General features: G+C 40.0%; 1 protein-coding gene across 2 annotated transcripts in view; it reads left to right on the forward strand.

Annotated features, from left to right (window-relative positions):
• The window catches only part of MLLT3 (MLLT3 super elongation complex subunit), a 289539-nt gene extending 276057 nt beyond the window's left edge, over nucleotides 1-13482 (forward strand). For both annotated transcript variants that reach the window (XM_025281465.3, XM_025281466.3), the window contains exons 10-11: nucleotides 1107-1178; nucleotides 9153-13482. In XM_025281465.3, the coding sequence (XP_025137250.2) occupies nucleotides 1107-1178; nucleotides 9153-9284 (204 nt within the window). In that variant the 3' untranslated portion in view covers nucleotides 9285-13482. The remainder of the gene's footprint in view (nucleotides 1-1106; nucleotides 1179-9152) is intronic.
• Nucleotides 13483-14507: the final 1025 nt, after the last annotated feature.

Genomic DNA, 14507 nt, shown 5'->3' on the forward strand with positions numbered 1-14507 from the left:
CTGACAACTCTTCTGTTTCTTTGTGTTTCCCTTGATCATTCTTGCTGGTTCTCATTTCATTTTCTTCATCAGAAGGGCCTGAAGTTCCCAAATGACAGGCACTTCTTCCCAGTGCTTTGTAGTTTATTTTCCAAGTCTTGTTTACATCTCCAGTAAACAAGATAAACTTGGCCTTTTGCTATCCATGCTTGCCAAGGGATTTTGGGCACATGGAATTAGGAGGTGAGAGAGCTGTGGTGGAGGTGGAGGGTTCAGGAATCTCAGACTAAAGTGAGCAGGACATCTGATCCCAGTGTTTTCCCCTCGTGTGCAGTCACGCTTCCAAAATCTGACTTCAAGGGTTGTTGGGGGTTTGTGTCCTGTTGTAAGCAGGGTCCTCACATGCTTTGCAGGATCGGGGTAGGCCTGGATAATGCCTCACAAACCTTTATTTGCGCTCATTGCAAATGGCACAAAGAATACCCAGGCATTTATGCTGACAAAGACGCGAGTCTGAGCACATGAAGGTGCACCTCTGCCTTTTCAGGGGAACTCTTGACAAGCCAGATGCTAATTTGGATAGGGACCTCTATTTTTCGTAAGACATTCTTCTGTCCTGTTACTTGCTGTTCACTGGCCATGTTAGGTATGACCAGGAGAGGTTGTTTTTTCCCCCCCTCCAATTTGCCCTAATTACATAGTAATGTGCCTTGATACTTCCATGTTCAAACTTGGAAACATTATAACTAAGAGAAAAAAGCCTAAGATGGAAGAATAATTAAAAAAAAAAGAATATGTACTGTGATAATATGCTTAAGCTCACATTTTTTCATTGAATTCCTTTTCTCTCTTTAGAGGCATGGTTGGGAAAGGGTTAATCCTGTTCACTTGGGAGCAAATAAGTTCACAAATAGCCCTATTTTGTAAAAAAGCTGCCTTGAAAAAGTACTAGTTGGCCAAAGGAGAGTTGGTCTGCAAAGGCCTTGGGCAGTGGATCCACACAGCTTAGGGTAGAAGGTAGAATGTGCAACCTCTAACCACCTCTGCTATGTTCTTACTTGTTTATCCTTTTGTTTTTGAACTGTTTCCTAAATGCTTGTCATTGGGGGCATACCATTCTCTTTCAGGCATACCTCGATGAACTGGTAGAGCTTCACAGAAGGCTGATGACGTTGAGGGAAAGACACATTCTGCAGCAGGTGAGGAGGGCTTCTGAACACCACCCTTGCCAGAAGCCTTGAGGTCTGGGTTGCCCTGCGCTGGTGTGACAGCACCTGGAGGCACACTGGCCGCATGCTGTCTGGGCCAGTGCCACCTGCAGAGTATTTGGGGAGGGGGCTTATTTCCAAGGCTACCTGGAAGTCTACCTGGGGCTTCCTTGGTGCCACAGACAGTGAAAACGGGGCACTTGGGGAAGTGACGATGCTGCAACATACTGATCTCAAGCCGTCTGATGCTGTCATGTGGGCTGACGGAGGGATGGGAGGAATGCAGAAACCTTTGGGGCCAGGCTTCTGGTTTCATGGGAAAGCAGTGATAAGAACTGCAGTCAAGTGCTGTAAACATTTGTGATTCAATTTAGTAACCTTTGCCAATGCTATTCTAAGGAAAATAAATATTTTCCTCTTTTGTCTTATCTTGTTTAACATACATTCTATTATTATGAACTCAACTGTGGAATACTTTTGAGTGGGGACATTTCTATTAGTACAATTTGATGTTTTGAGAAGGAGGGTGGTTTTTAGTTTTCATACGGTTATAGTATGTGTTCCCATTGCATCAAAAATTAAAGATAAAATAATTTTTCTTTAATACTCAAAGTGAAGGTTGTGTTCTAAATTCCAGGGTAGGTTTGTAGATTATTTTGCTGCTTGAATTTTTTTTAAAGACTGCTTTCAAATGACTTGATGTTAGAAGTTAATCTACCCCAGCTGTGTGTATATGTGTGTGTGTGTTTAATATTTAATGGCTGATGGTCACATTTGTATTCTGTGTACATTTTTGGTTAAATCTATAAATACATACTCTCAAACTTTGCAAGTTCCCTGATCGGTTTGATAAGGTTTAAACTTCTAGAGTTTCAGACTTGAACAGAAGACTACAGACCTATAATTCTTAATTGAGGATAAGTTGCATTTCTTGCATGTCTATCTAAGTGTGCAATAGGTCAGGGAGCAGGATCTGAGTGGCTTGCTCTAAGACATATCCTAGTATATCGAGAGTATTTTTCTTCAATTTTTTTCTGTACAACTGAAAATTAGTCGGTTAGCCTGCCACTTGGCAATTATTTGGGGCCCATTGCCTGAATGGTGATAGTAAATCTATTTAGCTGATTTTCCCATTTTTTTCCTGAGCACCAGCTCTGAACCACTGTGGAAAAGCTGTCTAACAAAGCTATTATTGAACAAATTGGACCTAAATAGTGTCTCACAGGAGAGCAAGATAGATGTTTGGGCAGCGTTGGGACCCCCTTCTCACAGAAAGCCAGCCAGTGAATCGAGGATACTATGGCATTGGGCAGGGTCTTACCATGGGGTGTCATTGGCATTCCCAATTTCACATTGCCCTTTATTTTGACCTTTGAAAGCATTGTGAGGGAAGGTGGCTTAACAGGAGAGTTTCATGGAAGTGGATTATTTTAGCATTCTAGAGGGAGAGAGTGATATCTATGAATTTTTAACCTGGCATAAAGGCACTCCAGGGCCCACAGCATTTCAACCTAATTGCATTCCCAGGCTGGTTGAAAGCTTTCAGTCTTTGGCCTTTTGCCTTGTAATGCAGCTGAGGCTTGTGATTATGATACCATGATGCATGTCCTGTCATGGTTTACTGCTTAATTAATTCCTATTGTAAAGCATAGCACTATTGAGCACTGATGTTATTCCCCACCTTGAGCGCTGCGCATCCTGTGGACTGCATTCCACCGAGTCTACGTCTTCTCTGCCATGCAGACCACAGCACCTGAGACAGGATTTCTAGTGAGCCCGGGATCCTATCCCAGTTCTTTTCCTATGAAAGGGATCCTATCGGAAAATCTGGCCTGACATTTTTATTTGGCTCACAAAAAATGGTTTATCTCTTTTTTTATTCTGGGGTCATGCAGTGCTGGCACCCGGCATCTAGGTTAATGAACAGAAAGCATTGGATCAAGAGAGGCTGTGTTCTTAAGGCCCTTTTCCATCAGGTACAATGTAGTACAGTGGACACAGCCAAAACCAGAGATGTCAGTACCTTGGACTGACTAATAATTTCATTCTTCTTTAAACCACATGTTTAACATTTATTTGGAAAGGGAGATTGAAGACTTCTAAACTCTCTTGCAGTTCCAGCTCTGCGTCTGGGCTTGCATCCTCCTCAGGAGAAAAAAAATAACCTCTGAGGAAAACCAGGGCTTCCTTAGAGGCTGGTTCAGCAGTTTAGGTAACAGCTATTATACTCAGAATTTTCTTTAGGGAGATAGGGAATAAATGGTATGGCAGAGTGTTACAACAATGTGGAGAACTCTCCCTGAGAAGTGTTTTGCCGAAAGTGATCTTCTCCACCCTGGAGACTCTCCTGTTGTATTTTAGAATTCCTTGAAGACTGGAGCCTGATGGCCCACTTCCTAACCCCAATAGAGCACATGTTGTCACATAGAGGGGGCTTCCCTGTCTGCACAGCAGGGGCCATTCTGCAGGAAAACCTAGCTCACCTGTCAGCCCTGACTCCCCTCCAGGCAGAAGCAAAACTTGTTCATGACTTCTCACTCAGTGAAGAGGCTGTTTGGGTGAAAAGAATCCTTTAAAAAATATATATGTATGTGTGTGTGTATGTGTGTGTGTGTTCATTCGCTCAGTTGTGTCTGACTTTTTGCAACTTTCTGGACTGTAGACTGCCAGGCTTCTCTGTCCATGGGATTCTCCAGGCAAGAATACTGGAGTGGGTTACCACTCTCTTCTCCAGGGGATCTTCCTAACCCAGGGATCAAACCCTTGTCTCCTGCTTTGCAGGCAGATTCTTTACCACTGAGCCATCAGGGAAGCCTATATACATACATATGTATGTATATATATATGCAAATATATGTAAAATCAGACTACAAATAATTTATTACCTTTTTATAATTTTTTATGACTTTTATAACCAGGGTTGGGGGAAGAAGCCGTAGACTTAAACAAGTGGATCTTACCCCTTAAAAAAAAAACAAACCTGCATAGTACCCCCTCCAAAGCTGATGTGGCAGGAAATAATCCATCACAAATATTTTCACAACCACTATCATCTGAAGAATGGGCCCAGCAATTTACATGCTCTTCCTCTTTCACTACCTATAACATACCGCGTGCCCCTGGCTGCTTTCCCCCTCTGCAGTCACTCTGTCTTTTATTATTACTATTATTTTGGAGTTAGATTCATCATTGCAGTATGATGCAAGGTAACGACACCAGGGTGGCAGCGTGTGCATTTGCAGATCGGGGAATCCTATGGCACGGCAGCAGGGCGTCCTTCAGGGACCAGCGGGGTGGTGTCTGTAGGCTGTGTGGCTTGTGTCATTACCATAAAGCATGTTAATGCTCTGTTTCTGATGTTCTAACTATCAGGATTCCTGGAAAGGAACCCACATTTATTTTTCTTTATGAAGTCTTTACTTAATTGAGGGTGTAGATTCATGCTCTAATAATTCAAATCATTAATGCTGTTCCCATTGGCAAATAGTCCTGAACGCCCCATCTGTTGGCACTGCTACTGCTCGAAGGCCGTCTTTGCCTCCACCTTGATGCATTCTTACAAGCTCCCATAAAAATGCAGGGTTCATTTAGTGAGATTGATCAGATCCCCTTCGTTTCTTTGTGTGTGTGTGGCTGCAGGCAGGGTGGGGTGTGAAGTTTGTGGACGAGGCAGGAGAGCTGTAATCGAAGCCCCAGAACCTGTGAGATAGTACAGTGCCCGTGAGGTGAGGGGGTTGAATATCCTAGTGAGTAAATGCGTTTATTTGCTTTAAAACCAAGTGGCCTTTTCTAGAAGGTATTTTTATTCTGTCTTCTATTTATTGTTTAGTAATTAGTAAGCAACCAGATTGAGTCACAGATTTTTATTTTCTTATAATGGTGAGTTACCTGTCATTTTCAAGGGAAAATGAAGGACTGTACTTCTTTACCCCCACATTGTGGTTTTAGTTTGTCGTCTAAAAAAGATTTTTTTGTTTTTGCTGTGGACCATTTTTAACATCTTTATTGGATTTACTACAATATTGCTTCTGTTTAATGTTTTGATTTCTTCGCCGTGAGTTGGGATCTCAGCTCCTCAACCAGGGATTGAACCCACACTGCTTGCAGCGGAAGGCAAAATCCTAACCACTGACCCTCCGGGAAATCCCTTGTTGTTTCAACTACTTTCCTGCAGCTGCTATTCTCCCTGTTTTCTTTCCTCCCTCCTGCAAACTTTTATTATACTTTTTTTTTTTTTTAATTTTAAGGAGATCTTTTCTGACTTTTAGTTTCCGGCATTTTCCCTGCTTCATTTGTTTTAGTGCTGATGAAATGGCCAACAGTCAATGAGGGGCAGAGGAAAAAGCACTGGGTGTGAAAACTCATGTGTTGTATAGTTACCTCCTGGATAATTAAGGATAAGTTTATGTTTACACGGTAGTCATAATCATGTTGCCCTCATCTGTGTCGCAGTTTTCAGCTTATAAAGAAGCTTCATGTTCTGTATATTATTTGATCCTTTAAACAACATTGCATGATAGGTAGAACGGGTGGCATTGTCCCCATTTTACAGTTGAGAAAATTGAGGCTCAGAGGTTCTGATGTTCTGTCCAATGCCATTCAAAGAGCAGAGTTGAGATCGGTTCAGTTCAGTTGCTCAGTCATGTCCGACTCTTTGCAACTGCCAGGCTTTCCTGTCCATCACCAACTCCTGGAGCTTGCTCAAACTCATGTCCATCGAATCGGTGATGCCATCCAACCATCTCATCCTCTGTCGTCCCCTTCTCCTCCTGCCTTCAATCCTTCCCAGCATCAGGGTCTTTTCCAATGAGTCAGTTCTTCACATCAGGTGGCCAGAGTACTGGAACTTCAGCCTCAGCATCAGTCCCTCCAGTGAATATTGAGGACTGATCTCTTTAGGATTGACTGGTTGGATCTCCTTGCAGTCCAAGGGACTCTCAAGAGTCTTCTTCTACACCACAATTCAAAAGCATTAATTCTTTGGCACTCAGCTTTCTTCATAGTCCAACTCTCACAACCATACATGACTACTGGAAAAACCATAGCTTTGTCTAAATGGACCTTTGTCAGCTAAGTAATGTCTCTGCTTTTTAATATGCTGTCTAGGTTGGTCATAGTTTTTCTTCCAAGGAGCAAGTGTCCTTTAATTTCATGGCTGCAGTCACCATCTGCAGTGATTTTGGAGCCCTGAAAAATAAAGTCTGTCACTGTTTCCATTGTTTCCCCATCTATTTGCCATGAAGTGATGGGACCAGATGCCATGATCTGGAGAAGGGAATGGCAAACCACTTCATTATTCTTGCCTTGAGGACCCCATGAACAGTATGAAAAGAGTCAGGATTAAATATGCCAAATTCAGGATTCTCTGTTCTGAATGCTTGGGCATTTACCTGCTGGCCAGCTCGTTGAGAAGAGGAGCCACACTGTGGGATAGTTGTCATTTGCTTCTATTGCATAAATTGAAAGGCTATTTGTTTCCATCCTAAAAGAGCTCTCTGAAGGGGCTGTTTGTTGCTGTGCTGAAGTTTACACATTTTCAGTTCGTCTTTAGTATTTCTAATCGATGTAGCAAAAAGATAATTTACTCTGGAAAGTACTCTTGATTCAATTAATGTTAAATATATAGTAAGTATTGGATTGCCTTGAAAGGCTTGTATTTGTGGACATAGCTATATGTGCGTGTTTCTCTATGCATATAGATGTATGGGGGTGACTTACCCTGTAACTATTAACTAATAAAGCCAACGAGAGTTCATTTTAGATCTTTAGTGTTAATAAGATCTAGCTTGATAAATGCTTACATGAATGTCGTACTTTAACCATAATCAGAAACACGCCTTCAGATAATCTCCTGATGCATGTAATTGAACCCTGAGTCTAGTGGTTTAAGCAAGTAAGGCTCCCTCTCTACCCCTGCATCCTGCCTCCCTGCCACCCCATATAATAATAGGCCTGGAGGTAAGTGATTCTTGGTTGGTGTGGTGGCTTAAAAGATGGAACTGAGGACATAGACTCATTGCCACTCTGCTCTGCCATCTTTCATATCGTTGATTCATCCACATGAGGGGAAGACGCTGCTGCACTTCCAGAGTTGCATCTTCTTTCCAGACAGGAAGGGAGCAGAGGGCAAAAGCCACCTGCCCATAGTCCACACCCTTCTGAAGCTTTTCCTAAAAGCCCAGTGACTTTTGACAAACTGTGAATAGCAGTGTCTGCCTCGTGCTGCAAGTGGGTCTGGGAGGCCAGTGTTTTAGCTGGGGTATTGCCACTTCCAGAAAGTCAAGCTTCTGCTAGGAAAGAAGAAGGGACACATGAATAGGAGGTAGGCAGTCTGCTGTGACTGTCATGATTTTGCAAGGGGAGTAACTGGCTTTGTTATTAAACCCATAGTTGTATCTGTAAAAAAAATAGTTTCAGAAGTTGAATATGGCAATAACAGCTCAGTCTGGAGTTGTGCAATTAATTGGAATGAGGTTCACTGTGCCTTTTATGTTTCTGTGGCAGTCAAATATGTCAGGAATGGGGAGCACATTTTCTATTGAGAGCCACTGACCCATAGGGAACAGTTCGCAAATTTACTGTTTTTTGAAGAAAACTAATTGTAAGAAGAAAAGGTCAAAAGTTTCCATTCTGCTGTTTTCAACTCCAGATTAGGTAATCTAAAACTTCATTGAATAAATAATAGACTGAATAATTAAAATTACTCCTCTTAGGATGACTGAAAAAGAACAGAAGCAAGTGATAGAGGATAACAGACAACTACAAATAAGCCAAATGGGTTGCCAGTTGGTTTCTCTGAACAAATAGTTTTTCTTTCATCTTGATGGTGATTTTCCTCTTTCCTTCACAAAGCTTGCGAAAATTAACCTCCCTCCATTCCAATTTACTCACAACAAACATACCTAAAACCCACACTGCCCAGGCACAGTATCTATTTCTGATAAAATTATTTGTAAAACAGGAATAGAAAGACACATAACAGGATACAAAATTCTTTCAAATCATAACCACATCATTGTTAATGTTGAAACCTTAGAAAGTGTCCTCCTGAAAACCCGGCAAAACCAACCGTGCCCCTGTTGCCACTGTTGTTGATCATATTTCTGGAAGTTGGAGCCAATTCAAGGAATGAGGTATAGCTATTCCAAATGGGGAGACAAGGCATCTTTTCTTTCTGTAGATAATACTTATTACCTCCAAACACTCAAGGCCATCCACTGAACATGACTGTTGGAATGAATATAGATTTTTATTTATTTTTTGTGGAAGCAGAACAAAATGTGCAGCTAGATCAATTTTAACAAAGTGAATGCATCTTTTGTCACCAGTACCCAAATCAAGCAATGAAACAGTCCCAGCACCCCAGAAGTCTTCCTTGAGCCCCTCTATAGTCACTACCCATATCTTTAGGGAGGTGGAGATGGAAATGGTTTCCTTTTTTTTTTTTTGGTGGGTTTATTGCATTTTCTAAACTTTCAACAATAAGGTAATCTGAAAGAAAAATGATCATTATATTGGTATCTGTTCTGCATGTACATATTTTTATAAGGAGTTTTGTTATTCCTAGGCTGGAATTTCCTTTCATCTGTTAAGTTCAGCCACTGTCCTTTGGGTCAGTAACTAATTTTTAAAAGGGTCTTGAAATTGTATCTCCCACTAACTACCCATTCTCACTCCCACCCCTATAGTAAAATAGTCTGTTGATGACTTAAAAGTTAGGAATCAGTTTAAAGAATATGAATGATGAGAACAGGTAACCTGCTCTCATTGAGAAGTTCAAAGGGTTAATATTCCTTTGACCTACCAAATTGGCTAAGAGGTAGTTTGGTGCCATCAATAATATGGGACCTTTTTTCTATAAATGAGTCTCTTAACCCCTTGGGTTTCATATTTTACTCTCCGTCTCTTTTTGCATTTTGACGCCTATTGCTTATTGCCTAAACTTTCTCTTCTTCACTCCTCTAGATTGTGAACCTTATAGAAGAAACTGGACACTTTCATATCACAAACACAACATTTGATTTTGACCTTTGCTCGCTGGACAAAACCACAGTTCGTAAACTACAGAGTTACCTGGAAACATCTGGAACATCTTGAGGATACAACAACTGGATGCATCAAAGACTATTTTTTTTTTTTGGTTGTGATTTTTTTTTCCTTGTTTGTTTATATGAAAACACTCAGAATGATGCAACCAAAAGGGAAAAAAATAAAAAGCAAACAACCTTCAGCTTTATTTTTCTTTAAAGCCAGTCATCATCTCTTGATAAAGGAGAGGTTCAGCAAACCAGCCTCAGTGGACCACTCTTCTCTCCAAGGAGATCCCCGGGAAGAGTTAGCCTGGATAGCCTTGAAAACAAACAGATCAAACACAACACGAGAAAACTTAAAGAATGTGTATGGTATCACGTGTCTCTCTCTGTGGTGGTTCATTCCACAGGACGAATGCATATTCAACACACTGCCTTATTACATAACTGATCTATTTATTAATCGCATACTATAGAGTCGTTGAGGGAATGACACCACAAGACATTCTAATCTCTCGGTCCCGTGGATGCTCTTTCAATGCAGCGCCCTTGCCATCCCAAGCCCAGTGACCTTACTCTGTATACCGTGCCACTCTCCAGCAACTTTTTCCAAGTCCCTTAACTCGTTGCAGTCTGTATTTTCCACCTTTTTTTCCAGTTCCAGGACACAAATGATCAACTGGGGGGACCAAATAGCCACCCTGATTTTCTTCTTTGTGGTCTTTTTTTCCTGAAAGTTACAGTCCTTGGCTGTATCCATATAATGAATGATCTTGGACCATGGTAGTAAATGCACCAAATAGGATCATATGAATTGCTGTCTAGCCTTAGTCAATAAACCTGTAGGACTTTTAAACAAACGTGTACCTGTAAACGTCCTGCATCCTACATTGTCGAGCTGCCATCAACATCCTTGTGTCTGTTTCACTGTTATGATATTAGATAAATATGGAAGTGAATGCATTCCACAGGATCATCATTGAAAAAAAAAAAAAGAATTCTGATTCTGTTTTCTAAAGAAATGTTGTAGAAATTCTTAATTTGGGTCTATTTATTAGTAAGAGGTTCAGCTTTCTTCAGCTGCCAGTGTGTTACCCATCTTTACCATCAAACCTGGAGTAAGAGATCTTTGTTTGTTCTCATATGATCCTCTTAGACTCTTTTATATTTGAAAAATTAAAATCTTTGGGGGAAAACTCTTGATTATTCTGCCATAACAGATTATGTATTAACTTGTAGATTCAGTGGTTCGATACCTATTTAGTCACTTGCTTATGTTTCCAGAAGGATTTCTTGTATTGGTGACAATAAAGATGGTTGGGGAGGGGGGATATTTTTGTTCTTGATGTACCCTGTTTTGAAACTAGAAATCTGTCCTGTGGCATGCAAAAGAAAGCAAATTATTTTTAAAAGAAAAAAAAAAAACCCAAAGTACTTTTGGTGTCATTATTCCATCTTCTCCGTAAGTGGAGACATGCAAACTACGAACAGCTCAGCTCCAAGTTTTTGTGCTAGGAATTCAACTGAAAAGAAAAGAAAATGAAGAAATACTTCTGGATCCAAAGGTTCGTTCACTGGATCAGCCTTAAGAAAGTCTCTATGTGTGCTAATAGACCAGTATCTCCCTTGTTGATTCCCACGCCAGATGCTGTCTTTTCATACAGAGATTAACTAGGGTCTGTACAGAAAATGGTCTTTCCAGACCCATTCTTTTGGGCAGGAATGTAAATGCAGATTGATAATGGAGTTATTTCTGCATTTTAAAAAGGGGATTTTTTTTTTTACATTGTTTTTTTCTATCCAAAGACATAATTTTTTTTAAGGAAAAAAATAGTAATACAGCCATGCTCCTTGTAAATTACTTCTCAAACGCATCCTCTCTGAGGACAAATGTACTTTTTCAATAATGTTATGACTCTTATGATTGGCAGGACCATCCTTGAAGCATTTGTTTCGTAGTCCACTTCTCACTGTTTAATTACAGAGGAACTTTGAGTCATTTTGAACATCAGGTGACTGATGAATTGTGTGGTTTTAGTTGTGTTTTTTTTTTTTTTTTTTTTTTAACTTTACAGGTGAAAGGGGCGGACAATGCTTATATGGAATTGTTTGCGACATTTAAAACTCTTGAAATTTTTCTAAATGTTAATTCACACATTCTAATTAAGCCAGAAATGTATGTAGCTTAACTAAAATATCTGTGCAGTTTAACTAGAAATGTATATATGTAGTATGGGCCATTTTTATTTTTGTGTTTTAATTGTGTGACCAAAACTGTGATTTGGCAATGTAAAGATGTTTTTGTTCCCTAGGTTACTGACCAAGAAACTGGTTAACATAAGTAAGCAGACACAAAGGATAGTAAGAAGGGAAGCTATTACAGTGATAAACTTTAGGCCTAAAATTTAGGTAATAAAGCAAATGTCTTCAGAATATTGTCTGGAATGGATAAAATTCAGGAAAATTTAACCCTTCACTGAGACAGAAAAATGAGTTTTTCATGAAATTCCAATAGAATAAGAGTCATATTATTAATTTTTTTAAGAAGTTGAACTCTTTGCTCTCATCTGATTTTTAAATGCAGAAATGATAAACCCCTTTCAATTAAATTCTAATAGTTAGAAACCCACTGAGTTCTGCCAAGCTTATGTACACTCACCTTTGAAACCTGTTAAGGTATTTTTGACATGTGTGTTTTAACAGTGGCTTCAGTTTTTTTTAAGCATGAAGGGAAAATGGCAGGGTTTAATTTCTTGTGTGTGTGTGTGTGTGTATGTGTGTGTGTATATATATATATATATATATATATATGATGTTTCCAATAAAATTAATTGGGTGAGTGTGATTATGGTTTAAGCCAACCAGAGTATAATAAACTTTAAATTTTCCCTCAGCAATTCAAAGGAAAAAACAATTTATGTACAGTACTTCCTCCCCTCCCCTTATCAATTAGCATTTGCCTCTGGTTTTGCAGCTGGATATTTAGAAAAAGATATGCTTAGTTTATAGCAGGCATGTTAGCAACAAAAATGTGTGCAGCTATTTTGTTTCTTCACTATAATCCGCCTGTCTTTATGTAGACAAATAGATATAGACAAATAGATATGTCTATATATGCTTGTATATTGTGTCAAAGTAGGGGAGGACATAAAAACTTAAGATCAGGAGACAAAATCTCTAGGAGAAAAAATTCCTAGAAGAGTGTCCCAAACATTTTTAAATTGCAAAGCAAATTACTGTAATCTGAATAATTACCCACCTGTTTTGTGGGAAGAACCAATAAAATTGGTTTCCTTCCACTAAACATGTCTTCTACCAAAAATGTTTCTGCTGGTAACTTTTACAGACCCAGCTACTCTTTAAAAAAAAAAGTTTCAGCTTGCATACCATCCCACATACTATTTAGAGCCCCACACGTGTGAATAAGTTGACATACTTGTATTTGAGAGAGACTTTATTCTTAAAATGTTTTAGGTGTCCCTAGGTAACGGAGGTGGATGTTTCGTGTTGGAAATGGCCCGTGTTGCTATTGGATGGTGTGTGTTCATTTTTCTCACTGTGGAGGTGATCTGCTCTGGAGTTGTTTGCTGTATGCTTGTTACTTTCCACCCTTAGCACTTTTGTGTACTAATGCTGTGTACTCCATACGTACACATACCTTAAAATCTTGCTTTGGACTGTCGCTCTAAAGCTATGAGTATAATGTACAGACTGCTACAACTGCAATGAATGTTGAGGAGTCGATTCCCATGGTTTAGTCAAGTCTTGGACTGGAAGTCGACATCTTTTGACCTCTTTTGTTTTCTATGATGCTTTTTTATTATGTAGGCACTGCCATCCTTGAATATCCCTTGTAAAGATGCATTGAAGAAGTCAAAGGAAGACAAAGCCACCACTGTCTGTAAACTGTAAATATGTATTTTGGCACTTGTACTCCAGTATTCTGAAAGTAGAGTTATGATGGAAATGCTGACAGATCCCTAATGGTGGCTAGGGCTACCAGGCAGTGCAAAAATAAATTAAGTAATTGTATTCTTGAGATTATCAGTGCAAGGCCAGCACGTTTTATAAATCTGTCAGTATCTTTTTTTAATGGAGTGTGTATGTGTAGTAATGTTGAAAGATACACTGTGTATGGTGTGTAGATCCTACTATGTGAACTACAAGGCATTCGTTAAGATGTATTTCCCATCTCTAAAACCCATGTTGAAATGTAAGTACAGATGGACAGAAATAGGTGTTTTACTTAAATTCATATCAAATTTGTTGTGGCTCCATTTTCTTTTCAGCGTACAGTCTTCCTGATTAAGAGTCATTTGACCAAGATTTGGTTTCCCTTTGCATACAAGAAAAATGAGCCCCCAGCCTTTCTCAAGAAGTGATGCTGGTCTTAAGGAAGAATAAATGATGAGAGGAGAAACAGCTGGGGGCACAGTTTTGCTCCATTCATCTTTGAGTCCCCAGGGTCTAGCACCGTATTCTGTGTCCTAAAACCAGTACATTTTTTCAGCTCTGCAAAGATTGGGCAAGAAATGGTAGGGTACATTCTTGGAATAAACCAGGTTACTTGTGCATGGTATTTTTTTCTTTTTCCCCTTTTTTCTCTGGGAGGTTCTGTTTACAAACTTAACAAAGGTCTTGCATTTACTCTAGCGGCAAGAAATGCTACCTTGTTTAGACAGGAAGGAGAAAGACTGTATCAACAGAGAGGAGAGAATGCTTTTGGTTTTGCAAGGAACCAAGGGATTGGATGTAATGCTCTATGTAATGCTGCTTAAGAGTAGAGAGGCCAGATTTGAGAAACCTTATCTTCAGGTGACAAGCCCTTGAGGGGACGATAGTGGACTGCTTTGTATCTTATCAACTAGCAACTGGTTTTAGGTGTGGAAGCCTCAGTCCCAAATGGGCTCATCTGACAGCTAAGCTTTCTAATGACCATGCTTGAATTGGACTATCTTTTCCCCTTGTTTCAGCCTAGATATTCATTTGTTTATTTTAAAATAATGGCTTTGCATTTTCTCCAACATGGAGAAAGTCAGAGTAAGCATCCTGGGCTTGCTGAAGACAGGATGTCATCTCCCAAGTGCTCTCACATGGGAAGTGCACTGAACCTCAGTCTCCCCCCAAACCTCCCCATCCCCCTCCCTCCACCGCCCCATGCCATACGCAGAATCGCATTCCCACTTGGATACCCAGGGAGTCCTGGAGAGAGAGATGGCAGCTGAAGTGAGACCTGACGCCCAGACCTCTCTGCTTGGGAATTTGGGGATACGGTGTCCAAAACGAATGG

Source organism: Bubalus bubalis, chromosome 3, assembly GCF_019923935.1.
Source record: "Bubalus bubalis isolate 160015118507 breed Murrah chromosome 3, NDDB_SH_1, whole genome shotgun sequence".
NCBI classification, from domain to species: domain Eukaryota; kingdom Metazoa; phylum Chordata; class Mammalia; order Artiodactyla; family Bovidae; genus Bubalus; species Bubalus bubalis.